Raw genomic sequence first — 24296 nt, forward strand, 5'->3', positions numbered from 1 at the left:
AAGATAATCCTGGATTTAGGGTGGGCCCTAAATCCAGCAACAGGTGACCTTACAGGAAAAGGCACAGAGACACAGGGGAACAGCCATGTGAAGACAGAGGCAGAGACTGGATTTCTGTGGCCTCCAGCCAACCAACGCCTGGAGTCACTGGAAGCTGGAAGAGGCAAGAAAGGATCCTCCTCTAGAGCCTGTGGAGCTAGTGTGGCCCAGCCGACACCTTGATTTTGGACTTCTGCCCGTGAGCTATGAGAGAATACATTCCCGTTGGTTTAAGCCACCAAGTTTGTTACGGCAACCCTGGAAAACGAATACAACCAGCTGTGGCCAACTCCAGAACCCATACTTTCACACTAATACCTCACACTAATGTTACTTGAGCCTAAAGAGGAAAAAATTATTTCAGACCTCTGAGACTGTATCATCAGGGGTCTGAAAGAATTTCAGACTGAGGCTCTCAGTTTGAGAAACATGGACTTTCTCCTCTTGACGATCGCTTCAGTTATGAATGACCTCTAAAAAGGGAAGTGTTCCCTTTGTAACTAGTAACAATTCCAAGTAGAGCCACAAAACAAAAACACAAAAGTAAAAACTCTCCTGGAGAAACATGTAAAGACAGGAGACTATGTGTAGAGTATATGAGAACGCTCTGTATTATCTTCCTAGTAATTCTATCAATCTAAAACTGTTCTAAAATCAAGTTTATTTACCAAAGATAAACCACCTCCCCTGGAACTCCTTTGCGGATCAGCCCTGGAACCCTAGTTTGAGAAACACTGCCTTTTTGTTCTGTATCCCATTAATGCGTGTTGAATGAATGGCCATGCTTGTGATCTGGGGGATCCTGCTGAGCTTAAGTGTCTTTCTTGAGCTCCGATGCCCACCGAGGATACCCTTCTTTCTCCTCATCTGATCCAAGAAGACCCAGCTCTGCCCCAGCAAAAAGAGGTGCGACGCTGGGGACAGATGCACAGCTCCTTTATTTTGGGTTTTCCAAGTTGAGGTGTGGAGAGAATCCTGTGTGGGAACCAACTGCTCCACACACTTCCCTTCAGAAAATCCCCATTCCCGAAGTGGCAAAAAACTCACACAGGCCAAAGCCAGGAGAGGCCCCCTCAGTGACTCCACAGAGCATCAGTGCAAGAAACCCGGAGAGACCAAGCTGAGTGTAACAGAATAACGAAATGTGAAGGAGGAGGTACCTCCCTGGTGGTGCAGTGGTTAAGAATCTGCCTGCTAACGCGAGGGACACGGGTTCGATCCCTGGTCTGGGAAGATCCCACATGCCGAGGAGCAACTAAGCCCGTGCGCTACAACTACTGAGCCTGTGCTCTAGAGTCGGCGAGCCACAACTGCTGAGCCCACGTGCCACAACTACTGAAGCCCGCGCGCCTAGAGCCCAGCACTCTGCAACAAGAGAAGCCACCGCAATGAGAAGCCCGCGCACCGAAACTAAGAGTAGCCCCCGCTCACCACAACTAGAGAAACCCCACGCGTAGCAATGAAGACCCAACACTGCCAACAATTAATTAATTAATTAATTATTTTTAAAATGTGAAGGAGGAATCGTGACCAGAGAGAACTGATAAGAAAGAGTAACAAGAGAAAGAAAAAGGATGAACTACAAAGACGCGAGGTCCTTGGCAAACACATTTGTGATTTTTTTTTTTTCCACCTTAATGTCAGTTTTGAAACTAGCTTCAGAAAATGTAACCAGCTTCTCACATCCCCAGAAAGGAAGATCGGAGGTCCGTGGCCAGGGAGGAGTCCGTGTTACCTCTTACTTCGGAGCTGGGCATCCAGATAAGGGCCCTCCCCGTCCACGTTTCCACGAGGCGCACACACAGCAGCTCGCACCACCCTCGCAGGACCCCTCTCCCCAGATCTAGAAGTTTCCCACTCGGGGGTCCGGAACGCCAAGCCCTCCAGATGAGTGGCACAGGGTGCTCCAGGTCCCTCCAGACTGGGCACCACTTTCCAACCGTCCTTGGCAGTCCATAGGGTCCCCTGAGATAGCCAGAGGCTGCCCACACCCCTCCCTCCTCCCCGCTAGAGCGGCCACACCCGCCCACAGACTCCCACCTCTCCCACGCCCAGGCCCCCTCCCCTCCCACCCAGCCCCCCCCACCCCCGGCTTCCTCCGAATTCTTACTTTGCACTCTCGGCCCCCCACTTCCTGCCCACCCCCTCCCAATCTCAGGGCCCTCACTACTTCCCCCATTTCCCGCTCGGGGCACCTCACCTCTGGCCACCACTCACGCCCTCTTTTCTCTTTCTGCCCCTTTGACACCGTTCCTCCACACCCCTCACTCGGGGGCCTCTCACATCCAGCTCCCTCGGCCCGGCCCCACGGAGCCCATACCAGGCCCCCAAGGATCAGGGCCCCTCACCCTCGGGACCCCGGTCCCCTCACCGCGGCTGCGTCCGGTCCACCCCGGGCCCCCCGCCCGTCCGGCCTCGTGCGCAGCCCCCGCGCGCAGCCCGGCCCTCGGCCCGGCCCTGGGGCCCCGCACTCACGGCTGTAGAGGGCGATGCCCGCCGCGTCCGGGCCGGCGCGCACCTCGAGGCGCAGCGCCTGCTGCTCCGCGTGCCGCTGGATCTCGCCGTTCGCGTCGCCGATGGTGAGGAGGCGGGCGCCGGGGAACACGGACACTGCCCCGCAGGGCCCCGTGACACCCGGGCCGGCCGCCCCTGCGCCGCCCACGCCCGGCCCCGCCGCCGCCGCCGCCGCCGCCGTTCCTGCCATCTTAGATCCGGCTCCAGGCCCCGCCGCCGCCGCCGCCGCCGCCGCGCCCGGGCCCAGGCCGCCGCCGCTGCCGCCGCCGCCGCCGCCGCCGCCGCCGCCGCCGCCGCCGCACAGGCCGAGGCCGAGGCCGAGCCAGGTAGCGCCGCCTGATGGCCACGCGCCGCCTCGCCGCCACCGCCGCTGCGGTCCAGCCCCGTGACGCAGCGACCCCTGCCGGCGGCCCTGGGCTCTGGGAGGAAGCACGCTGGGGGGCGGGGCCGGCCCGGCCCCGCCTCGCCCCGCCCCGCCCCGCGCTAGCGGTCGCAGCTTTGTGAGGTGACTCCTTGGCCCAGGAACAGCGATGGCGGGAGCGTACGTCAGAAGTGGTGCTCGGCCGCGCGGACACGCCCCTAGGGCTGGGCCCCGCCTCCAGCCCGGCGCGGCCCGAATGGCCGCGCTTTGTAAGGCGGTGCGGCTGCCCAGCTCGGAGCGCGCGTCAAAGGGCGGTGCTCGGCCGTGCGGACACACGCTGGAGCCCCGCCCCGCGCAAGCGGCCGTGCTGTGTGAGGTGGCTCCCCCAGCCAGGGGAACGGTGGCGGCGGGCCTGACGCCCGACAGTCTCTAACACGCCCCTGAGGGTGGGCTCTTCCCCTGGTCCCGCCCGGCTTTGTACGGCGGCTCACTGAGGGGCGGGGTCCAGCTGCGAAGACGCCCCGCCCCTATACCGGTCCTGCTCCCCACCTCACCACTGGTCTCGCTTTGTGAATCTCTGGGTTCTTGGGGAGGGCCGGAGTGAGGGGCGGGGACAGGACGTAGGGACACGCCCCAGCCTGTGGCTCCACCCCCAGCGCGCCCTCTGGAAAAGCAGTTTGAGCATGGACTTGGCCTCTGCACGCCACATTTGCCCCCTCTCGGAGCACTCAACCTCTCCTTCTCTCTTCCCCATCATCTCCAGCCGCTTCCCCCAGTGCCCTCCTCCTCCATCCTTGGCCCTTCACTGTCTTCGCCCCCACAAAAAAATTCTTGGACCTCTCTTTTAGCCCCTTCCCCCCCACCGCAACTCACTCACCCTTCCCGCAGTGATGGCTGACCAGTGAATCCAGCAGATTAGGGCCTAGTGCCCCTTTCAATACACAGATACACACACCCATCTTCCCTCCAAGTCCCACCTCCACTGCTCCAAGGCCCCCATTCTCCTCCTCTTTGGTGGCTTCCAAAGGTGCTTGCTGCCGCCCGCTATCTCCAGCTGCCACTCTTCCCGGTACCTGCTTTTTTTTTTTTTTAAGGCCCCACCGTGCCGCTTGCGGGATCTTAGTTTCTCGACCAGGGATCTAACACGTGCCGCCTGCATTGGGAAGGAGGAGTCTTAACCACTAATCCGGCGGGGAAGTCCCTGGACCTGCTCATTTACTACTCATTCTCCTCAAGCATTCCATCATTCCACCTCCTGTATTCACCAATGCAAGGACTTTAGCAGAGACCCCACATGGCACTGCCCCCCTCCCTACACCCCCATGGGCCTCCCAATACACCACCCTGACTGCATGCAGTTGAGGGGTACTGCCCCCTCCCCCCCCACCCTGCAATCAGTGATTGGACCCCAGAGGTCCTGGGCTTGAAGGATTACACTCCACAGAGGCCTTGGGAACAGCTCCAAGCATTATAATTAATAACTTAGGCATGCCAGCAGGGCACATAGAATATAACCCCCAGGTACCCTATGCTCCAAAAACCCAAGTCAGGTGTAATTGGGTTTTTGCATGGGACAGTGTGCATGGTGTCCACACCATGTTATGCATGGGACGAAGGAAAGCGGAGGGGTGTGTGGAGAGCTCAGACTTCATAATGGCCTGGCTGAGGGATCCTAACAGCTCCTTCCGTGGTGGTCTGAAAAGCTGGCAATCCAGAGAGGCTTCCTGCTTTCTGTCCAGCCTCCAGGCAGATGCTTGCATCCCCTCTCCCACTCCTGCTCCTCTGCAAGGAAGGTCCCAAGGCCAGGGGGTCCCCTTCATTTCCTCTGTTCACTGCCCTGAGGAAGCAGCAGCGAGAAGTCCCCAACGTAGCTGGAGGGAACTGAGACCCTGCAAAGCCCAGCCAGCTCAAGGGGGAGGGCTGAACGGAGGGCACGCAGACAGAGGGAAGGGCTCCCCTAGCAGGCCCGGAATGTGCTGAATTCTGGGGGCTCAGGTGAGGATGACGTGGAGGTGGGCCTCTTCCGGGTCCCAGAGTTGCCAGGTGTCGCAGCAGAGCCTGAGGGAGCATCCTGGGTGGCTGCATCTTCTTCTGAAGTCATTTTCTTTGTCCGTGGAGGAAAAATAGAGAACCGGGTGATTTGGGGTTTCAGGATCTCGGGTTGCCCCATGTTCTGAGCCCGAGACTCCCCCAGTCCATTGGGTCTCACCTCACCCCACACACACACAGCTTCAGCGCCCTGATCCTGCTGTCTGTCCTGCCTTCCTCTCTGCTGAATAGGGAACCAGACAGCCTGGGATCGAATCGCAGCTCCCCCTCTCCCTGATGAGGTGTGATGGCCCCCTTTGTGCCTCAGTTTCCCCTTTTGTACAATGGGGGAGAATGCCAACACCCCCCCCGGGGGTGGCTACGACTCATAAATATGAACACTGTATGGCATAATTTCTTTGTAAAATCCGGAATAGGCAAATCCATCAAAGCAACAGAAAGTAGAATGGTGGGTGCCAGGGCCTGCAGTGGGGGTGAAACAGGGAGTTGGTGTTTAATAGGGACAGAGTTTTATTTTTTCTGGCCACACCATGCGGCTTGTGGAATCTTAGTTCCCCAACCAGGGATTGAACCCAGGCCACTGCAGTGAAAGTGCTGAGTCTTAACCACTGGACTGCCAGGGAAGTCCCGGGACAGGATTTGTTTTGCAAGATAATGTTCTGGGGATGATGGTGGTGATGGTTGTACAACAATATGAATACACTTAATGCCACAGAACTGTACACTGAAAAATGACTAAAATGGTAAATTTTATGTCTATTTTACAATGATTCTTTTTAAAAACTAGCAAAGATCACTAGAATTTACTGTTAAGGAAAAGAAGCATCGTTCATAACAGTGAGGCTAGCATGCTGTCATTTGTGTTAAAAAGAGTGAGGATATAGACTTGCTATTTTTGCCTTTGCTTGTATGTGCAGGAAGCTCCTAATGGTGATTTACCTGTACGTCTGTGTGCAGAGGGGGAGACCAGTGGGTGGAGAGGGATTAAGAAAGAGAAGAGAATTTTACTATGTATATAATTTTTACATTTGGATGTATTTCATAGTCAAAAAAAAATTTAACTAAAAAAAATATATTTTTAAAGTCACCAGGACGGAAATAAGTTATTTTTCTCCTTCCTTTTCTCTGTTTTCCACCGTTTCATTTTAAATGCCTTAAAAAAAAAAAAAAAAAAGGGTGCGGGGGGGGGCGGGGGAGGCAGTAATCACCAGGCTACTGCCTTGAGCGGTGTGACTTCTCACAGAAGGTTTCAGAACTTGCCCCGCCTGCCAGGCTTTTCTTAACAGCTCAGGATTTGTTCCCTGAGCTGCGATCTCAGAGGGCTGAACAGGCCGGTGCCAAGCCCCTTCCTTCCCACCATCTGTATACCAGTGACTGGGGTCCAGTCTCCATCTGCTCTGTGGCAGCACTGAGTGAGGTGACCTGTCTCTTGTCTCTCCGGAACTCCGCCACGCCTCCTTCTCCCTCGGCCCACTCATCCACTCCAAAATCAGTGCCGTGTTTCCCATCCCCTGAATCTACCTGACCTGCATCTGTTCGCTTCTTCCACCTCCGCTGCCAACACACTGGCCCAAACTACCCGCCACGTCTGGCGCCTGAACCATTGCCGGGTCCCCCAGCTCCCGTCCGTCCACGGTCCCCCACATTCTATCCTTCACGAAGGCGCCAGAGGGCGCCCGTGAGCACATAGATCACGTCAAGTCCCACCTCTGCCCTGAACCTTTCATGGCACACCCTTCACTTGGGGTCAAAGTCAAAGTTCCGCGCGGCGCCCCTCTCTACTCCTCAATCCGCTGCACCCCTACTGGGCCGTGCCAAGAACGTGTCCTGAGCCTGGATCAATCCTCCGCAGCTACCTCCTGCTTGTCGCTAATCTCAGAGACCTCCCGGATCTCCCACCTAAGTGAGCTTCCTGGTCACTCCTACCCCACATGGCATTGTCTGTCTCCCCCTGTAGAATTAAGAAGCTCTGAGGGATGAAGGGCCTCATCTTGTTCTTGTCCAGATGCCCAGGAAGGCTATGTTGAACCCATCCAAACCTCCCCCCACCCCCCTCCCCACCATGGTGCCCCGAGCAGACTGACTCCACCCCAGTCTCCCTGACTGAAGTCCCAAAGCGTCCACTTACACAAATGGAACTTCTGAGGCCGCCTCAAGGGGGACCACCTGCACCCCAGACCTGTACCCCTCTCTGCATGGAGAAGAGCTAGCTGCACATTTTCTTTTCTTTTTTCTTTTTGTTTTTTTGGCCGGGCCATGCCGCACCAGGGATCAAACCTGGGCCCCCTGCAGTGGAAGTGTGGAGTCCCAACCACTGGACCACCAGGGAATTCCCCTAGCTGGACATTTTCTTGATCCATCGTGTCCAGGGGTCGGATATCTCTAATTTAGTAAACTAATAATAATAAGTACCCCAAGGCCATCACAAGATGCAGCTGTGTAGAGGAGTCCCAGAGACCCGGGTTCAAATCCCAGCCGGGACACTGTGTGATCTGGCGGAGCAACACCCCTTGCTAAGCAGGGGGTGGGGAGTGGGGATGGGAATGAGGGTTGAGACCCTCCCCCTTGAAAGGGAGACGCATGTCTGGGACAGCTAAGCTGAAGTTTCTGAAACTGAACACAAAAGTAGGCTTTTCTTTATACCAGGAGCGAACCACAGTGTGCACCAGATTGTCACAAGGCTCCATGACCCCAAAGAAGCCACCAGGTCACCCTGAGTCCCTTGTCACCATTCTGAGTGCAAAGGCAGTGCTGACAACCAGGGGCCCGCCCACTGCCCCACGAAGGCCTGGACAACGTGCCTACCTCCAATCCCCTGGAATTTTCCAGTGCCAACTCTCAGCTCACAAACAATCCCTGCTCAGTGATTCTGGGCGTTTCCCAGACCCCAGAAGCTCAGAGACAAACAGGTCAACCCAGCCTGGTGGTAGCCCCAAACTTCCCATGGTCATGACAGTCAGTAGAAAATCGGGACCGAGAAACAGGATGACTTACGGAGATGGTGAACAGGGAGTTATCAAAGGACATGTCTGCAACAGAAAGAGAAGACCAGGATGGGGGCCGGTTCAGATTTCCTGCTCACCGCCCTCCCCAGGCCCTCCCCGCAAGCCCACAGGCCCCAAGTCAACCATGAGGAAGGGCGTAAGGTCTATCACCCCTCATCCTCTTTGCCCCCTTCCAGCCCATTCTACAGGGTGCACTGTGCACAGCTGCAAATTGAACTGTGTCCCTCCACTGCTCAGAACCCTCCCTCAGGGACCTCTGGCTGACCTCTGGGAAAATGGTGCCTTGTCTCCACTTCCACTTTCCAGAACACCTCTCAGCTCCTCCCCCACCCTGGGTTGCCCGCTCTTCACCCAGCTACTCCCTGCTCCCCGCTATAGGTCTCTGATTCAACACCACTTCCTCTGGGGACTAGCCTCCTAGCCCAGACAGGGTCCGGCCCACCATGGGCTGTTTCCCCACCGGAGTATGGGCTTGTGGACAGAAACCACCTCTGTCTTGGTTACCTTGGGAGACCCCAGACCTTAGCACATAGTCGGGGTGCTCAATAAATACGTGAGACAGTGAAAGAAGTACAGAGAATGGAGTTTTCTCTGCTTGGAGCCCCTTCCTGGGCATCGCACTTCACAGGCTGGGTCCCTCTCCCCCACCCCCAGCAGAACAGCACATTCTGGACCACAAGTGGGGCTCCATTTAAGGACGGTGCCAGGCACTGTGAAAGCCGGGTGCCCTGATGGTGGACAAGACAGATGCAGTTCCCCACCCCCTTGGAGCTGATGGTCCAGTGGTGGAGGCGAGTGTCACACACCCAAGCACGCAATGATTACTTAATTGTGTTTCTACTGAGGGGGTAAGAAGAACGACAGGGCTCTGGGGGCATGTAAGTAGAAAGAGTAGATCCTGCCTAGGAAGTCAGGGAAGGCTTCCCGAAGGAGGCGACCTTTAGACAGACCACAGGGAGGAAAAGTATTCTAGGCAGAGGGCAGAATGAGTGAAAGGCATGAGGATGGGGCAAGGAGAGGTAAGAGGTGAAAGATGTTCACACCAAAAAAAAAAGGTGAACCTGGTCGGGAAACGGCAGGGGATGGGGGAGAAAGAGGGGAGCGTGTGTTCTCAACTCTAAGGGAAGTGAGCAGCTATAGAAGGGGCTCAGTAGCGAGTAGTGAGACCCGATGGCATTTTGAGGCAGTGACCCTACCCCGGTGAGGGACGGGAACAGGGAGGCACAGACCTGTGGTGGCGAAGTTAACCTGGGCCCAGCAGGATTCTCGCTCCCTGCAGAGGGTTTCGGGAGAAAGTGACTTGTCTCAGGCAGGAGGCTCGTTCCAGGTAGCCCTGGTCAAACTTGGCCCTTCCTCCCCACCCCACCTCCGCATCCTCCCTGAATCCCCTCAGATGGAAATTCTCTCGCAGGAGCCCCACAGCCAGGTGAAGTCAGGATTCCATCACCGGGGCTACTGCTAGTTCTCTGCCACTAGGCAGCACGGTGTCCACCCCTCTCTCAGAGGGGAGAAACCGAGGCTGGAGCCAGTAGATTCTGATGCCCAGGAACCAGGGCCACTGTCTACAGGCTACAAGTTGGGTGCTGCACAACCCCAGGGGGCGCCACTCGCCTCTCCCACAATTGTGGATTTCTAGAATGATTACTTAGCAAATTTTGGCAAATGGCCGTAAAGGGATGTGAGGAAGCCTCAGCTTCCTCATCTGTAAAATGGGGCCATTCCTAGTGCCTGCTTCCAGCGCTGCCACGAGGATCACGTGAGCTCAGGGTCCAGAGTCCCGCAGCACAATGCTGGGCACACCGTAGGCGCTTCCTGAATAGCACCTGTTTCTATTAAGCCAGCCTCCCACCAGAAGACGCTGTTTGGGGTGGAGCCCTGGAAGGACCCTTCTTCCCCCAGAACCCGGCCAGCTATCAGAGCCTTTAATGGCCATCAGGAACTCCTGCCTTGGGACTGAGTTTTCTTTCCCCAAAACCACCCTCTGAGGGTCTCCAGGGATGGTCTCACCGTTTCTTCTGCAAGTTTTTTACTTTAACTGGGAGAGAAAAAAAAAGCGTTTGTTAGATTTTGGTCCTGGTTGCATCCTGGTTGCAAAAAGCCAAGAAACCAAAAGGCCCACATACATTTGTAGCCCAGCCTTTCCTTCTTCGCTGGCAAATTTCCCACTCAACAGGGGAGCTACTGAAGACACTTTTTTCCCCCCAATTTCATGATCAATGTAGGTTGGTAAAAACTTCAAACAAGGTATGAGCATGTAACATTGTTGGGTTTTTTGTTGTTGTTTTTTTAAGTCCACGCCATGTGGCTTGCAGGGTCTTAGTTCCCCGAGCAGTGATAGAACCCATGGCCCCTGCAGTGAAAGCACAGAGTCCAAACCACTGGACCACCAGGGGATTCCCGCTTAATTTTGTTTTTAAAGACTGAGTTCAGTGGTGCCAGGGGCTGTGGGAAGGGGGAACGGGGAGTCGGTGTTCAAAGGGGACAGTTACAGTTTGGGAAGATGAAAGAGTTCTGGAGATGGATGGTGGCGACGGTTGTACAACCAAGTGAATATACTTAATGGTGCTGAACTGGACACTTAAAAAGGGTTAAAATGAAAAATATTAAAAATTTAAAAATAATTTTTTTAAAAAAAGGAATTCCCAGGCGATCCACTTTCACTGCCAGGGCCCGGGTTTGATGCCTGGTCAGGGAACTAAGATCCCACGAGCTGCGCAGCGTGGCCAAAAAAATAATAATTTTTTAAAAAGGGTTAAAATGGTAAATTTTATGCCATGTATATTTTACAACAATTTATATATATATATATATATATATACACATATACATGTATATATACATATATAAATTGCCCTTGCCCACCACCATCATTGAAATTCTGGAAGGTTCTTCACTGCTAAACCTTTGTAGTAAGGACTCCCAACCGTGCTCCTAAAAATGGGTATGAGTGGGAGTGCATACACAAGTTCTGGTGGGCCATGCTTTCTCTGCCTGCCGTTACCTTTCCTGACGACCAACGCAGTGGTCACCAGCCCAGCGAGGAGGAGGAAGGCTCCAGCCAGGCTCAAGGAGAGTGCCAGGATCCAGGTGGGCACTAGAGGAAGATGGGAAAAGAGAGATTGGGCAGGTCATGGAACTGTGGGGTTGCAGGGAGAAGGTGGGACTCCTGTCATTCCTCCATTTGGTTTGGGTGTTGCTAGACCCTGGGGATCTAGCAAACCTGTTTCTGGCCAATTAGCATATTCCCTCCCCCTGGCCAACCTGATTGGTTCAGGGAGGGGTATGTTGCCCAAGCTGAGCCAATGAAAGTAATTTCTGGACTTTGGCTAGACCACTGGGAAGAGAGGTTTACTCCTCAGGCCAGCGTTACAAAGCTGGTAGGATATACACCTGGGGCTCCAAGGTACAATTTTGACACCCTGAGAGGGAGGGCCTGCCTGAGAATAAGACACAGAAGAAAGCGGAGCTGAGAAGTGGCACATGATTCCTGACATCAGTGAGCACCTGGATCCAGCCATGCCTGAAGTCAGTGCTGTTCAGTGAACTAACAAATCCCCTTTTGTCGCTGAAGCCAATTTGAGTCAAGTTTTCAGTTACTTGTGGCCTGAAGAGTCCTGCTGGCTGGGTAATAGTGAGTCAGACAACATCCACCCCCAGCCACATGGTGGACCCTGAGGCCCACGTAGAGGTCAGCCACAAAAGCATGAAGCCCCAGCTCCAGTTAATGTCTCTGCAGAAGATTCGGCTGCCCCTCCCTGGAGAGAGAGGGAAGCCAGCAGGAGATGCCCTGATCCCAGTGGAGGTCAGGAACTAGCCCAGAGGGGAGGAGAGGCACACACTTGGTGTTCTCAGTGTTAGCCCTTGTCCATTCATTCACCTGGGGCAGGAGGGGTGTCACTTCCCCACTCTGAGACCACAGGACCAAGGTGAGAGAAGGGGGCCTTTGATTGTGGAACTTGAGGCCGGGGAAGGACACAGAGACTGTTCTGTCATCACAGCCGGTGGGCCTCTGCTGGCAACAAAGTTCTCTTTGCAGCAGGAAAATTCTGACTGATGGTGAAGCAGAGACTCCACCCAGAGGCTCCTCCTTCCCTCCGGCTCCTTGATCCAGAGCCCAGGCCCAGCCCCCTCTCCTGGAAAGACCAGAGGAAGACATCAGCCTTCCCAGGGCTTCTGTCTCAGACGAAAAGCCAGAGCCCTTGCTGCAGCCACAAAAACCTGCACAGTCCTCGTCGCCTCCCCCCTGCCCTCATCTCCCCCACCTTTCCCCCTTGCTCATTATGCTTCAGCCGTATGGGGCGCCTCTATGTCTCTCAAACACACCAGGCACGCTCCAGTCCCAGGGCCTTTGCACAGCCTGCTTCCTCTGCCTGGAACACTCCTGCCCCCGACACTCACGTGGCTGACTCTTCATCCTTCAGGTCTTTGCTCAAACGTTTCCTCCTCAGAGAGACCTTCCTTGGCCACTCTCCTCTCTATTTAAAATGACACCCTTGGGGGGCTTCCCTGGTGGCGCAGTGGTTGAGAGTCCGCCTGCCGATGCAGGGAACACGGGTTCGTGCCCCGGTCCGGGAAGATCCCACATGCCGCGGAGCGGCTGGGCCCGTGAGCCATGGCCGCTGAGCCTGCGCGTCCGGAGCCTGTGCTCCGCAGCGGGAGAGGCCACAACAGTGAGAGGCCCGCGTACCACAAAAAAAAAAAAAAAAAAAAAAATGACACCCTTGGGAATTCCCTGGCAGTCCAGTGGTTAGGACTTGGCGCTTTCACTGCCAGGGCTATATTTCATCCCTGCCACTTTCCTTGTCCCCTGTTGGCAGACTGAATGTTTGCCAAACTCCTTATTTATTGTTTGTCCCCATCCCTCGGAATGTCAACTGTGAGACATCAGGGACTTTGTTTCATTCACTGCTGAACCTGCAGTGCCAAGGACAGTGCCTGGTACATAGCAGGGGCTCAAGGGAGGGTGCAGGAGAGCATGCAGGTTTAACGCCTGGATTTCAGGGAGGGTGAACGCATGCCAGGTTTAACGCTCTGCCACCTGCTGGCTGGGTGACCTGGGCCAGTCTCTTCATCTCTTGTGCCTCAGTTTCCTTATCTGGAAAATGGGGAGAATGGCTGTACCCATTGCATGGGGGTGACTGTGAGGATTAAACAAGGAAAAGTGAGAAAGTCCTGGCAAGTTGCAAGAGGTGGCTCGTCCTGTGATGACTTCCAGGTGGAGGGAACAGCACCTACAAAGCCTCGGAGGTGAGAAAATGGAGCCCGGGGCAGTGAGGAATGATGGAAGGGCCTTACCTGGGAAGGAGACGTGCATGGGCTCACTGAGGTTCGACAGTTGAGGCTGCCTGAGCTCGCCGAGCACGCCATACTGGCAGCGGAATGGTCCCCCTGGAACCTCCCTGCTGCCACCACTCAGGTTGAAGATGACCTCGAGCTGGTCCACGGGGGCCTGCAGGAGCTGCACCACCTCCTCCCCTTGATACAGTGTGAAATTCGCCCCCGGGAAATCCCTGGGGGCCATGCATGCAATGTGGATGGGGTCCTTCTGGCTGCTGGGATGTGGGGGCACCAGCATGATGGATGGCGCCGGGATAGCCAAGGAGCCTGCGAAGCAAGATAGGGGAGGCTGTCTGGGTGGTTAGAGCAGAGGCCAGCCTGGCTGTGTAGCCTTGGGCAAGTGGCTCACCCTATCTGGGCCTTGGCTTTCATGTACAACCGGAGGCTAGTCTTCCCTACCCTACTGTGATGTTGAAGGGGTAGAGTGCCCAGCACATGGTGAGAGATCGCTGCATTTGAGTCATTTTATTATAATGGCCGTGGATGTTACAGCAGCGCAATTATACCCGTACTACTTCGATCAACAGAATTGACTACGTGCCAGGCCCTGTCTAGGTGCTGGGGATAGAGCAGCAGACGAGATAGACAGATAGAGGGACAGATAAGGTATGCGGACAGATAAGGTATGCCTGCCCCGGGGAGGGGTGGGGGCTGACTTTCTCAGGGAGACAAGGGTGGTAGGGTAGCCACAGAAGGCTTCCATGGAGACACGGCACAGGAAGAACTGGGGGCGAGCATTCCAGGCAGAGGGACAGTCTGGGGCAAAGGCCACAGGCTGGAAGGGATGCGGTGTGTTCAAGGAGCCTGGGTGGCAGGAGGGAGGGTGACCGAGGGGAGAAGGGGAGGGCAGAGGGGTTCTATCTTGTTTTCCAGGCTGTGGTGAAGAATATGATTTTGGGGCACGACTTCCTGCAGGAGGGACCAGTGTCTCCCCAGCTGCTCACAGGCTCCCAGGCAGAGTGCCTGGCTCAGGTGAGGTCGACACAAGCCTTCCCTTATCTAGCTTCCCCGCCCCACCCTCTGAGCCCCCAGCAGATCCTCCTGTTGCCCCAGCCCTGGAGGTAGGAGCCTGCAGAGGTCAAGTAGGGCTGAGTCATGGGGCGTGGGCACTGCTGTCTCTGGTGGGCTGGCATTTCTGGTACCCTTGATGTGGGTGGGGATAATGAGACCGGACAAGAGAAATCCGTGCTCCTGGGGCATTTCCAAGGCTCTGGGGCAAATCGGTCAGGGCTCAGCTTTTCCAGCACCTGGTTTCTGCACACACACACCCTCCCTGCCACCCCCCAGCAGAGGCAAGGTTGGGGAGGTGGAGGGAGCGGAGCAGGGGTGGCACAGGGGCACCAGGCTCACCGGCTGCAAAGAGCAGGACGGTCCAGGGCATCTCTCCTCGCGCGTTTGGCCAGGAAATCTGGCTGAGACCAGCGCGGCCCACGGCTCACTGCCAGCTCCTCCTGTGAGGCCAGAGCAAGGAAAGAAGAACCAGGGCTGATTTAAGCCGAGTGTTTCCTCATTGGCAGGAAGTTGCACACACACACTTGGGCGCTGAAAGGGACTCTCTCCCCTCCCCACCCCTTCCATGGACGCACATCAGACCCTGGCACCTCGCTGTTCCTTAGGGGCCAAGGTTCGGCAGATGGGAGGGAAAAAATGAATGAGATGGTCCAGTGCGTGGTTTTTTTTGTTTTTTGTTTTTCCCCTGAGAACTCCTGGGCATGAGGAAGCACAAGGAACATAGGTTTTTTGGGAAACCCAGGCCCAAGTCACAAAATGTGGCCCAACCAGTGCTGAAGTTGAAACATGTGGGGTGGAAGTTGGTAGGGCATGGTGGTTAGGGCTTGGCCTCTGTGACCTCAGGCAAGACAAGGTCCTTCTTGGAAGCCTCAGCTTGCTGCTCTGAAGAATGGGGCTAAGAGTAGTGGACACTAGCTCCAAAGAATTCATGTCATGAAGTGCAATGCCTAGTGTAGTGTGAGCGTTCCCAGTGTGAGGCCACAGGGGAGGAAAGCCTCAGGGGCTTCACCAACCAGGTGGAAGGAAACACTAGCTGCAGAACTGAGGAAATGACATTGTTTGCAGCATAAATTGCCTCCCGTTGATAGCCCAGAAACTTCCAAAGGTCTGTCTTACCAGATTTGCTTTGGTCTCCAAACATTTCTGGTCAAGTCCAGCAGGTAGGTCCACCTGGAGGTTTACACCCAGGAAGGATGTAAGCATGTAGTTGCCAAATACGAAAAAGGGCCATTAGCGTGGACTTTTTTTCTTTGGATACACAAAGCTCATTTCAACCTCAGGGCCTTTGCATGTGTTCCATCATCGCTGCCTGGAACACAATTCTATAGACCTGGTCAAATCCCACTTCTGCTTCAGGTCTCAGTTTAAGTGCCATTTTTTAGGAAATCTTTCCAGATTCCTCTGGACTTAGAAAAATGCCTTTGCTGAAGCCTGCCATAGTACCTTGTAATTTTCTTTGATTCCAACTAGCATGCTTGTATTTTCATGTTTGTCCATTTCATCTAACTTATCAAACGTATTGCTATAAGCCTGTTCACTCTCCCTTGTTAGGCTTTTAATATCTGTGGGGTTTGTAGTGATGTTTCCTCTTTCATCCCTGATGATAGATATTTGTGTTTTTTCTCTTTTTTTCTTGATTAGCTTTGCTAGGGGTTAATCAGTTTTATTAATCTTTTCCAAGTACCAACTTTTGGCTTTGTTGTTTTCTCTATCTTCAGTTTTCTATTTCATTATTTTGTTCTTTCTTCCAGTTACCATGTGTTTAATTGGCTCTTCTTTTCCTAGCTTCTTTTTTTTTAAATTTATTATTTACTTTTTTGGCTGCATTGGGTCTTCACTGCTGCACGTGGGCTTTCTCTAGTTGCGGCGAGCGGGGGCTACTCTTCGTTGTGGTGCGCGGGCTTCTCATTGCAGTGGCTTCTCTTGTTGCGGAGCACGCGCTCTAGGCGTGCGGGCGTCAGTAGTTGTAGAGCACAGGCTCAGTAGTTGTGGCTTGCGGGCTCTAGAGCGCAGGCTCAGTAGTTGAGGCGCACAGGCTTAGTTGCTCTGCAGCATGTGGGATCTTCCTGGACCAGGGCTCAAATCCGTGTCCCCTGCATTGGCAGGCGGATTCTTAACCACTGCGCCACAAGGGAAGTCCCTATAACCTGGAATTTTGAATTCAGAAATAGCCACACATACCTGTATTGGTCAGCTGACACACAGATTATGCCCTTAAGAGACAGGACTGAGGAGTCATGGGCAGGGTGAAGGGAAAGCAATGACGGATGGTGACTCCCTGGGGTCAGGGAACTGTTAGCAGCCAGTTGTTGGGTTGCTGAAGTTGCTGGGGAGAAAACAGTTCTGGAACTTGGAGAGAGCTGGAGTTACAAGCTTTGGTGGAAAGATGCAGACCGACAGGGTAGGAGCCAGGGAATAGATACCTAGACCTTCCTTTCCTTCGGCCCTCAGATATCCTACCAGGGCTGAACCCAACTGGAAATAAGAGGAAAAGGAAGCCAAGTTGACCCGGTGTGTAGATATCAGCTCCCTGCCTCCCACTGCGAAGCAGTACAGGGAATGGTAGAGAACAGCTCTGGTGGGGCAAACAAACACAACTACTTCAAAATGTCCAAGTAGTGAGTCTGCCCAGCACATGGTCTTGTAATCTTTTGGTTATAATTTCAGGGGATTCCTGACCTCCAGAAGCCAGTCTGCTAACTCCCCATGGTTATAAGAACCCCAGGCTAAGATCCTAGGCCAACATTACAAACGGAAGAGGGACTCTGTATGATGTGGCCTCTGCCGAAGGCTCCCATCTCTTCTCTGGCTACTTCTCTCACCCACCCCACCCTCATCTCCCTTCTGCCTCTTGAAGTCTCTGAGAGCCTTTGACCTCAGAGCACTGTTCTTTTCTGCTTGCCTCTTCTCCCTTCTATTTCAAACCTGAGCTTCAATGCCACCTTCTTGGGGAATCTCTCCAACTCCATCCAGGTGAGATGAACCATCCCCACCTACCCACCTAGCATTTACTTCTCAGTGCCTCTGACTTCCTGAAATCATTTAGTGGAGGAGCACTGGGATGACAGCTCCATGAGGACATTGTCTGTTTTATTCACAGTGTCACTCAGTAAATTTTATTGAATACTTGGGGAGGGGGATGGTTTTGTTTAATTGAGGGAAACAAGAATCACCCATTCACCCCAGACAACAGTGAAAATGGCAGAGCTCATAACTATATGCACCGAAACATCGACCAACTGAGCAGAAGTGGTAAGAATTAACTTTATCCAAACTCTGGAAAACAGCTCAATGTTGATGCCAACCAAGGAAATGCTGAATCAAGAAGAGGCAACTTGATCATGGCAGGAAAGCTTTTTATGGTGTTTTCCCTGCCCTTCCTCATCTCCTTTCCCAGCACAGTGGAGGACTTGAAGACAGCAGCCTGTGTCTTCAAGTGAAGTATAGGGCCCTGGTCCCCAGTTTCTAAGGGAGCAGAGCAGCCCTCGTTCTCACAGTATTGTGTGTGTCTGTTCTAAGATGTCTGGGGGTTACCTGAGGGACTGCCTCAAGGTGCTTGTCTGTTTAACTCAGAACACATTCTTGGAAAACACAGTTCTCTGGGGCACAAGATTACAACTGACTTACCAAAAGCTGGGAGGAAAAGCTGGGGCGAGAGTTTCTTTGGGTAATTAAGGCATTCAAAAGTACCCATACACACTGGGTAACTTAGAGAGCAATGTGCATGCCCAGGGCAGGACAAATGCTCAGAAAAGACCTGAGAAGACCCTACCCTTTCATCTCTGGCTGATTTCTAAACTTGGTGCAAACAGGAAGAGAAGACTAAGGCAGAGTTATAAACACCCAGGTGAAGTATGGATGTGCCCCAGCAGACACTGGCAAAGAGTGGGAGAGGTTTTTCATTGTTTTTCTTTCTTCCTTTTCCATTCCATAATATATGAATCAACACCACCCCAATTTAAAAATGTACAAAAGACTTGAACAAACATTTTTCCAAAGAAGATATACAAGTGGCCAATGAGCACATGAAAGGATGCTCAATATCATTAGGAAAATGCAAATCAAAACCACCATGAGCTTTCGGGAGTTCCCTGGTGGCCTAGTGGTTAGGATTCCGGGCTTTCCCTGTTGCTGCCAGAGTTCAATTCCTGGTCGGGGAACTGAGATCCCACAAGCTGTTTGGCACAGCCAAAAAACCCAAAAAACCAAAATCACTATGAGCTTTCAGAGACTGTGAAGCTGAGAAGATCCCAGGGCCGGGAGAAGGATGTCAGATATCACTGTCCTCCCAGCTCTAAGGCCCTCTCCCGATGCCCCTCAATAAAATGGCTTGATCCCCCAAAAAGAAACAAACAAACCACTATGAGATACCACTTCACATCCATTAGGAGGGACATACTAAAAATAAAATAGAAAATAACAAGTGTTGATGAGGATGTGGAAAAATTGGGACCCTCGTACATGGTTGGTGGGAATGTAAAACGGTGCAGCCACTGTGGGAAAGTTCGGCAGTTCCTCAAACAGTTAAGCATAGAATTACCATATGACCCAGCAATTTCACTCCTAGGAATACACCATAAAGAACTGAAGGCAGATACTCAAAATACACATGTTCTTAGCAGCACTACTCACGACAGCCAAAAGGTGGAAACAACCCAAGTGTCCAACAGATACCCACACAATGGAATACTACTCAGCTATAAAAAGGAATTAAATACTGATATTATGAACATTAAAAACATGCTAAGTGAAAGAAGCCAGACACATCCCATTTATATGAAATACCCAGAATTGCTAATTCCATAGAGGAAGATTGGTTGCCAGAAGCTGGGGTGAAGGGGGAATGAGGAATAATTGCTTAATGGGTACAGGGTCTCCTTCTAGGCTGATGAAATGTTTTGGAAGTGGGTAGAAGTAGTGGCTGCACAACATTGTGAACATACTAAATGCCACTCCACTGGGTTGTTCACTTAAAATTATTAATCTAATGCAATGTGAAATTCATCTCATTAAAAAAAAAAAGTTATCACTCGTTCTCCACAACTACTTCAAAATGTCCAAGTAGTGAGTCTGAATGATAGACAAACTTGGAACGAAAAGGAGTACGAAGCGTGATCATACATAAACTTTGACATTACAAAGTGTTACTTCCCCAAGCTCTCCAAACGCCAAAAACAGTTGACAGCCACCAGCTGTATTCGAAGAGTAATTACCACCACCTGCCAACCTCTCTCAGGCCTATCTTGAAAGACTCAGAATTTCCATCTGAGCATTTTTCTTATGTTTAGATGGAATCACCAGAGTCCACTTCTCCAGCGACATCTTTGATTATCTGCTTAGGTCGCCTCCAAATCCTCTAAGCCAGACTGAGGGAGAGGTTAATTGGCGGCATGCCCAAGGAAGGGCGATAAACCTGGAATATAACGGATAATATTTACTAAGGGCCTATGATATGCCATGCACTAAACAAGCATCTCACTTAATCTTCACAACAGCCCAGTGAAGGAGGACTAGTATCACCCGCCCCCGCCTTTTCTTTAAATATGTATTTGGTTGCGCCAGGTCTTAGTTGCGGCAGGTGGGCTCCTTAGTTGCGGCACGCAAACTCTTAGTTGCAGCATGCACGTGGGATCTAGTTCCCTGACCAGGGATGGAACCCGGGCCCCCTGCACTGGGAGCGCCGAGTCTTAACCACTGAGCCACCAGGGAAGTCCCCACACCCCTTTTATGGATGTGAAAAGTGAGGCTCAGCAGAGTGATGCCTCAAGTAAAGCGTGAGGCGTGCTTTGAACTAGGCAACCTGCCTCCCAAGCCCACAGTCTCTTCTCCTCTCTTCTCTTCTGACGCTAAGCACCTCGGCTGTTATTCTTCTTACCCTGGGCCACTTCAATCACTGTTTACCTTCTAGCCCTCGAGTTTGAGGCCATTGGGGTGCAGGGCGGGGCCAAGCCGCCGTGCTAACTATATGCAAGAAATGCGCGGCGCTCACTATAGACCAGGTCTCATCTCAATTCTCATCACCTCTAATTCACAAACGAGGAAACTGATAAAGTGACGGTTCTAAGGCGCCAAGGAATGAGTGGTTAGGCATCCGACCCGGGACCAAACTCACAGACCTGGCACAAGTCGCCCCCCACGTTAACATAAAAGGGTCTCCGCCCACCCTAGCTGACCCTTTCTAGACGAGCCCTACGGGTCGCGTGCAGGGCCATGCCCTGTCTCTATTTCCGATCCGCTACACCCAGGCTGGATCGCACAATCCTCGTCGCGCGCGGGGTACTCTGGGAAAACCGCAGGAAAGACCCGGCCACCTCCACTACAGTTGTCTTAACTTTTGCCTGAGAAGAATGTACCATCGTGTCTTATTTTTGTACTTTTGCCCCCCCCACCAGCATTTGAGACTAGAAGTGGAGACTTTGCAAAGAAAACGTCTGTAGAAAGTCGAGTGTTTTCAGGCGCATCAGTCATTCATTCGGGCAGCTATGCTCTCAGGGGGTCCTTCACTCCTGGCTCCGCGGGCTTCGGACAACGGGCAGAAGCGGCTGCCAATGAGTCCCGCCGAGTAGCAGAGGGGGCAGGGCTAACTCTTTAAAGGAACCGCGACCTATTAGCAGACCAGAGGGTGACCCGGATGATGGCGGCCGGCGCGGCCTTAGCCTTGGCCCTGTGGCTACTATTGCCGCCAGTGGGGGTGGGAGGGGCAGGGCCCCCGCCGATCCAGGACGGCGAGTTCACGTTCCTACTGCCTGCGGGGCGGAAGCAATGTTTCTATCAGTCCGCGCCGGCCAATGCAAGCCTTGAGATTGAGTACCAGGTAGAGTGTCCCGGGCCGTAGAGCGAGCGGAGCCAGGGAGAGAGGGCGTGGCCATACAGACCAAGCAATGCATGCATTGAAGAGGGAAGGAGGAGGAGCCCGTGCGTAGGAGCGCGGGGGCGGAGCCAGGGAGAGCTAAGCGGAGGGGGCGGGGACAGCGCGTGGGAGCGGAAGAGATGGGAATGGAAGAAGGCGGGGCTAGAGTGGGGCAGCGGGGAGGAGGGGCCATCGGGAGAACGAGGGAGCCCTTCAGAAGGCAGGACCCTCAAGGGTGGGCGTGGCCAAAAGGGTTTGGTCGATTGCGGGAGTTGCAAGGCGAGACCAGAATGTATACAAGAAAGGGCGTGGCCAACCTGAGAATTTCTCGGGGGTTGGGCTAAGAGAAGAAGGCTGGGCTCCGTCATCTCATTTGGGGTGTGGCCAAGCCGGGACGTGGTCTCTAGGGGGGGCGTGACCAGATAGAAGAGCCGGTCCTGAGGCCATCAAATCAATGGGGGCGGAGCCAAGGCAAGGGGCGCGGCCAGAGGCACGGGAGAGGGGCGGGACTGGCTTGCAGGTGTAGGTGTCGGAGCTCAGGTAGGCCCCTGGTGGTGGTCGGTACGGGTCTGTGCGGGTCGGCCGAGCCCTGGCCTTCTCTGGCAGGTGCCCTTGGCCTACCCCTAGCCCTCCACCCGCTCTTACCTGCCCCCCAGGTGATCGGAGGTGCTGGGCTGGACGTGGATTTCACTCTGGAGAGCCCTCAGGGAGTGCTGCTGGTCAGTGAGTCCCGCAAGGCAGACGGTGTGCACACGTGAGTTAAGTCCTGCTGGCTGCCCAGGTTCAGTTACAGCCCTGCCCCTCACCAGCGGCCTCGGGTTACCACCCTGCCTGCCTTGAAAAGTCTGGCTGGCCGGCCACTCAGGGTCATGTCTGTGTGTCTGTCTGCCCAGGGTGGAGCCCACGGAGGCCGGGGATTACAAGCTGTGCTTTGACAACTCCTTCAGCACCATCTCAGAGAAGCTGGTGTTCTTTGAACTCATCTTTGACAGCCTGCAGGATGATGAGGAGGTGGAGGGTTGGGCAGAGGCTGTGGAGCCCGAGGAGATGCTGGATGTCAAGATGGAGGACATCAAGGTGCGCCCAGGCCAAGCTGGGGCCACTCCTCCCAGATCTCTGGCGTTGGACCCTACCCTCTCACCTTGACTGGGGTCCGCCTTGGCCTGACCCTGCCTTTCCTACATACTGGTGCCCCCAACCTAGTAACAGTAGAACATTTCTAGGTGTAAACCTTGTTCTAAGGGCTTAAATAACTTATTAAATCTCCATAACCACCTTATATGTAGGGAGTGTGCTCTAATTATCCCCCATTTTACAGTTGGGGAAACTGATGCACAAGAGGGCTAAGTAACTCTTCTAAGGCCACACAGCCAGGAACTGACAGAGCCAATATCTGAACCCAAGCAGTCTGGCTTCACCTACTGCTATTTATTAACCACTAATATGTTCTTTATACTTAATTAGGCACTCAGGAATTTCCCTGGCAGTCCAGTGGTTAGGACTCCAAGCTTCCACTGCCAGGGGCCGGGGTTTGATCCCTGGTTGGGGAACCGAGGTCCCGCAAGCCATGCGGTACGGCCAAAAACAAAATTAGGCCTTCAATTCTCATGGCAACTCTGAGGTTTAATTCTGAGGAGGAAACTGAGGCCCAGAGAGGTTATTTACTTGCTTATGGTCACACAGCCATTGAGTGGCAGAGGGATTTAGACTCAGGCAGCCTGGCCACTGAGTCTGTGCTCTCAGCTGCCTCTCCCTCTCCCCCCAAACATGAACTCTCACCCCATTCTGCAGGACAAAACCTTGACCTCCTTCTCCTTCTGTGCCATAGGAGTCCATCGAGACCATGAGGATCCGGCTTGAGCGCAGCATCCAAATGCTGACTCTGCTGCGGGCCTTTGAGGCACGTGACCGCAACCTGCAAGAGGGCAACCTGGAGCGGGTCAACTTCTGGTCTGCTGTGAACGTGGCTGTGTTGCTGCTCGTGGCTGTGCTGCAAGTCTGCACGCTCAAGCGCTTCTTTCAAGACAAGCGGCCCGTGCCTACGTAGCCCACTGCCGTGGAAGAACAGGCGAAAGGAAGAGCAGCAAGGCGCATGCGTGTGAGACTTAGTCGGGGGTGGGGTCCCTTCCCCAGCTTAGTTTTCTACGGGAGGGGAGGTTGTGCAGTTCGGGCCTGAGGTGTGGGTCCCCCTGCATCTCCTCCCTTCAGGGGCTGGGTAGGGAATACCAGCTGGCTTGCAGACATGGACGCTCCAGGAGGGGTGGCTTAGCACCCGGAAATTGTGCATGGGGGGGCACTGCAGCGTTCGAATGCAACCCTTGCGTTTTCTGGCCCTGCCTCTGTCCCCTACTGTAAAACGTGCCTTAGCCGGAGCCTTCCAGCCTGCGCCAGCCCTACGCGGTACGGACGGGGCCCAGGAAGCAAACTCCCCCTTCCCTCCCCACTGGCCCTCCAAGCCAGGTCCCGGTAGGAAGGGGCTTGCTGTGGGATGCCATGCCTCCCTTCTTCTCCTTGTGGCTCCGCCTGAGGGCTGTGCTACTGCTGGGGGTGGCCTGCTCGTGCTAGGGGCCGGGAAGGAGACGTGGCCGCAGTGTTCTTGCAAGAACAGTCACTTTATTGACAGGAAGGGGCCCGGCCCCTCGGCCCAGCTGGGGGCAGGCTGGGTGTGAGGTCTGGTAACAGAACTCCAGGAGCGGGGCCTCCAAGACCACCTGCCCCTCCCGCTGTCCCTGCAGGGGCCCCAGACAGGGCTGAGGGGTGGCCTCGGCCAAAGCCCGCACAGGAGCCTCATGGAACAAAGGGCAGTCTGGCCTGGGCACCAGAGTCAATAAATTATGGTCAGAAAAATCACAGAGCCTGGTGATTGGGGCTCAGGGACACCAGCCGGGACAGACCTGCCCCCAAGGGGGCAGCCAGGCAGGCGGGAGGGGTCTCCCACGAAGCTCAGAAGAAAGGTCGGGCAGGAGCCGATGGAGGTGGTCGCCTGGGCACAAGAGAAAAATCAGAAAAAGCAAAGCTTAACTGTGTCCCCGGCTGGGCTGGAAGGCCTGTGCCCCGAAGAGGGCGAAGGGGGCCTCTGGGGAAAGTCCTCAGGAGACTGCGGGTGGGGAGGGGGCCTGACTGCGGCACA

General features: G+C 54.2%; 4 protein-coding genes across 9 annotated transcripts in view; 1 reads left to right on the forward strand and 3 right to left on the reverse strand.

The window, feature by feature from the left end:
• CARM1 (coactivator associated arginine methyltransferase 1) overlaps nucleotides 1-2791 on the reverse strand; it is a 41593-nt gene extending 38802 nt beyond the window's left edge. For 2 of the 4 annotated variants that reach the window (XM_067733737.1, XM_067733736.1), the window contains exon 1: nucleotides 2515-2791. In XM_067733737.1, coding sequence (XP_067589838.1) covers nucleotides 2515-2743 — 229 coding nt within the window. In that variant the 5' untranslated portion in view covers nucleotides 2744-2791. Of the gene's footprint in view, nucleotides 1-1774; nucleotides 1812-2514 lie in introns of those variants that run through there. The other 2 variants (XM_067733734.1, XM_067733738.1) reach the window with 2 other exon arrangements.
• Nucleotides 2792-4367: 1576 nt separating this feature from the next.
• On the reverse strand, nucleotides 4368-20980 carry C3H19orf38 (chromosome 3 C19orf38 homolog). Of its 2 annotated transcripts, XM_067733753.1 has the most exons (8): nucleotides 15433-20980; nucleotides 14656-14756; nucleotides 13264-13572; nucleotides 10970-11062; nucleotides 9976-10003; nucleotides 9198-9241; nucleotides 7958-7992; nucleotides 4368-5018 (listed from the first exon to the last, which is right to left on the reverse strand). In XM_067733753.1, exons 2-8 carry the CDS (start codon nucleotides 14684-14686, stop codon nucleotides 4872-4874), a joined length of 687 nt encoding a protein of 228 aa, XP_067589854.1. In that variant the 5' UTR covers nucleotides 14687-14756; nucleotides 15433-20980; the 3' UTR covers nucleotides 4368-4871. The 2 variants fall into 2 exon arrangements, 1 of the variants encoding a protein (XP_067589854.1); XR_010942459.1 differs by lacking the exon at nucleotides 15433-20980 and having other exon boundaries at nucleotides 4881-5018; nucleotides 7769-7992; nucleotides 14656-14820.
• TMED1 (transmembrane p24 trafficking protein 1) lies at nucleotides 20807-24013 on the forward strand. The gene is made up of 4 exons (XM_067733754.1): nucleotides 20807-21130; nucleotides 21823-21920; nucleotides 22060-22243; nucleotides 22995-24013. The coding sequence occupies exons 1-4, from the start codon at nucleotides 20948-20950 to the stop codon at nucleotides 23211-23213; spliced, it is 684 nt and encodes a 227-aa protein (XP_067589855.1). The 5' UTR covers nucleotides 20807-20947; the 3' UTR covers nucleotides 23214-24013.
• DNM2 (dynamin 2) overlaps nucleotides 23760-24296 on the reverse strand; it is a 92756-nt gene continuing 92219 nt past the window's right edge. For both annotated transcript variants that reach the window (XM_067733727.1, XM_067733733.1), the window contains one exon: nucleotides 23760-24149. In XM_067733727.1, the coding sequence (XP_067589828.1) occupies nucleotides 24110-24149 (40 nt within the window). In that variant the 3' untranslated portion in view covers nucleotides 23760-24109. The remainder of the gene's footprint in view (nucleotides 24150-24296) is intronic.

The sequence above is a fragment of the Pseudorca crassidens genome, chromosome 3 (assembly GCF_039906515.1).
Source record: "Pseudorca crassidens isolate mPseCra1 chromosome 3, mPseCra1.hap1, whole genome shotgun sequence".
In the NCBI taxonomy this organism is placed as follows: Eukaryota; Metazoa; Chordata; class Mammalia; order Artiodactyla; family Delphinidae; genus Pseudorca; species Pseudorca crassidens.

Excerpts from the sequence above, each read along its gene's own strand:
- C3H19orf38 (XM_067733753.1), bottom strand. The coding sequence starts at position 14,686 with ATGCCCTGGACCGTCCTGCTCTTTGCAGCCG. Across the intron at positions 11,063-13,263 it reads CATGCACGTCTCCTTCCCAG|TGCCCACCTGGATCCTGGCA; the intron begins GTAAGGCCCTTC and ends ATCTTCCTCTAG. Across the intron at positions 5,019-7,957 it reads ACTCCCTGTTCACCATCTCC|AAAATGACTTCAGAAGAAGA; the intron begins GTAAGTCATCCT and ends CCACGGACAAAG.
- TMED1 (XM_067733754.1), top strand. The coding sequence starts at position 20,948 with ATGATGGCGGCCGGCGCGGCCTTAGCCTTGGCCCTGTGGCTACTATTG. Across the intron at positions 21,921-22,059 it reads AAGGCAGACGGTGTGCACAC|GGTGGAGCCCACGGAGGCCG; the intron begins GTGAGTTAAGTC and ends CTGTCTGCCCAG. Across the intron at positions 22,244-22,994 it reads TCAAGATGGAGGACATCAAG|GAGTCCATCGAGACCATGAG; the intron begins GTGCGCCCAGGC and ends TCTGTGCCATAG.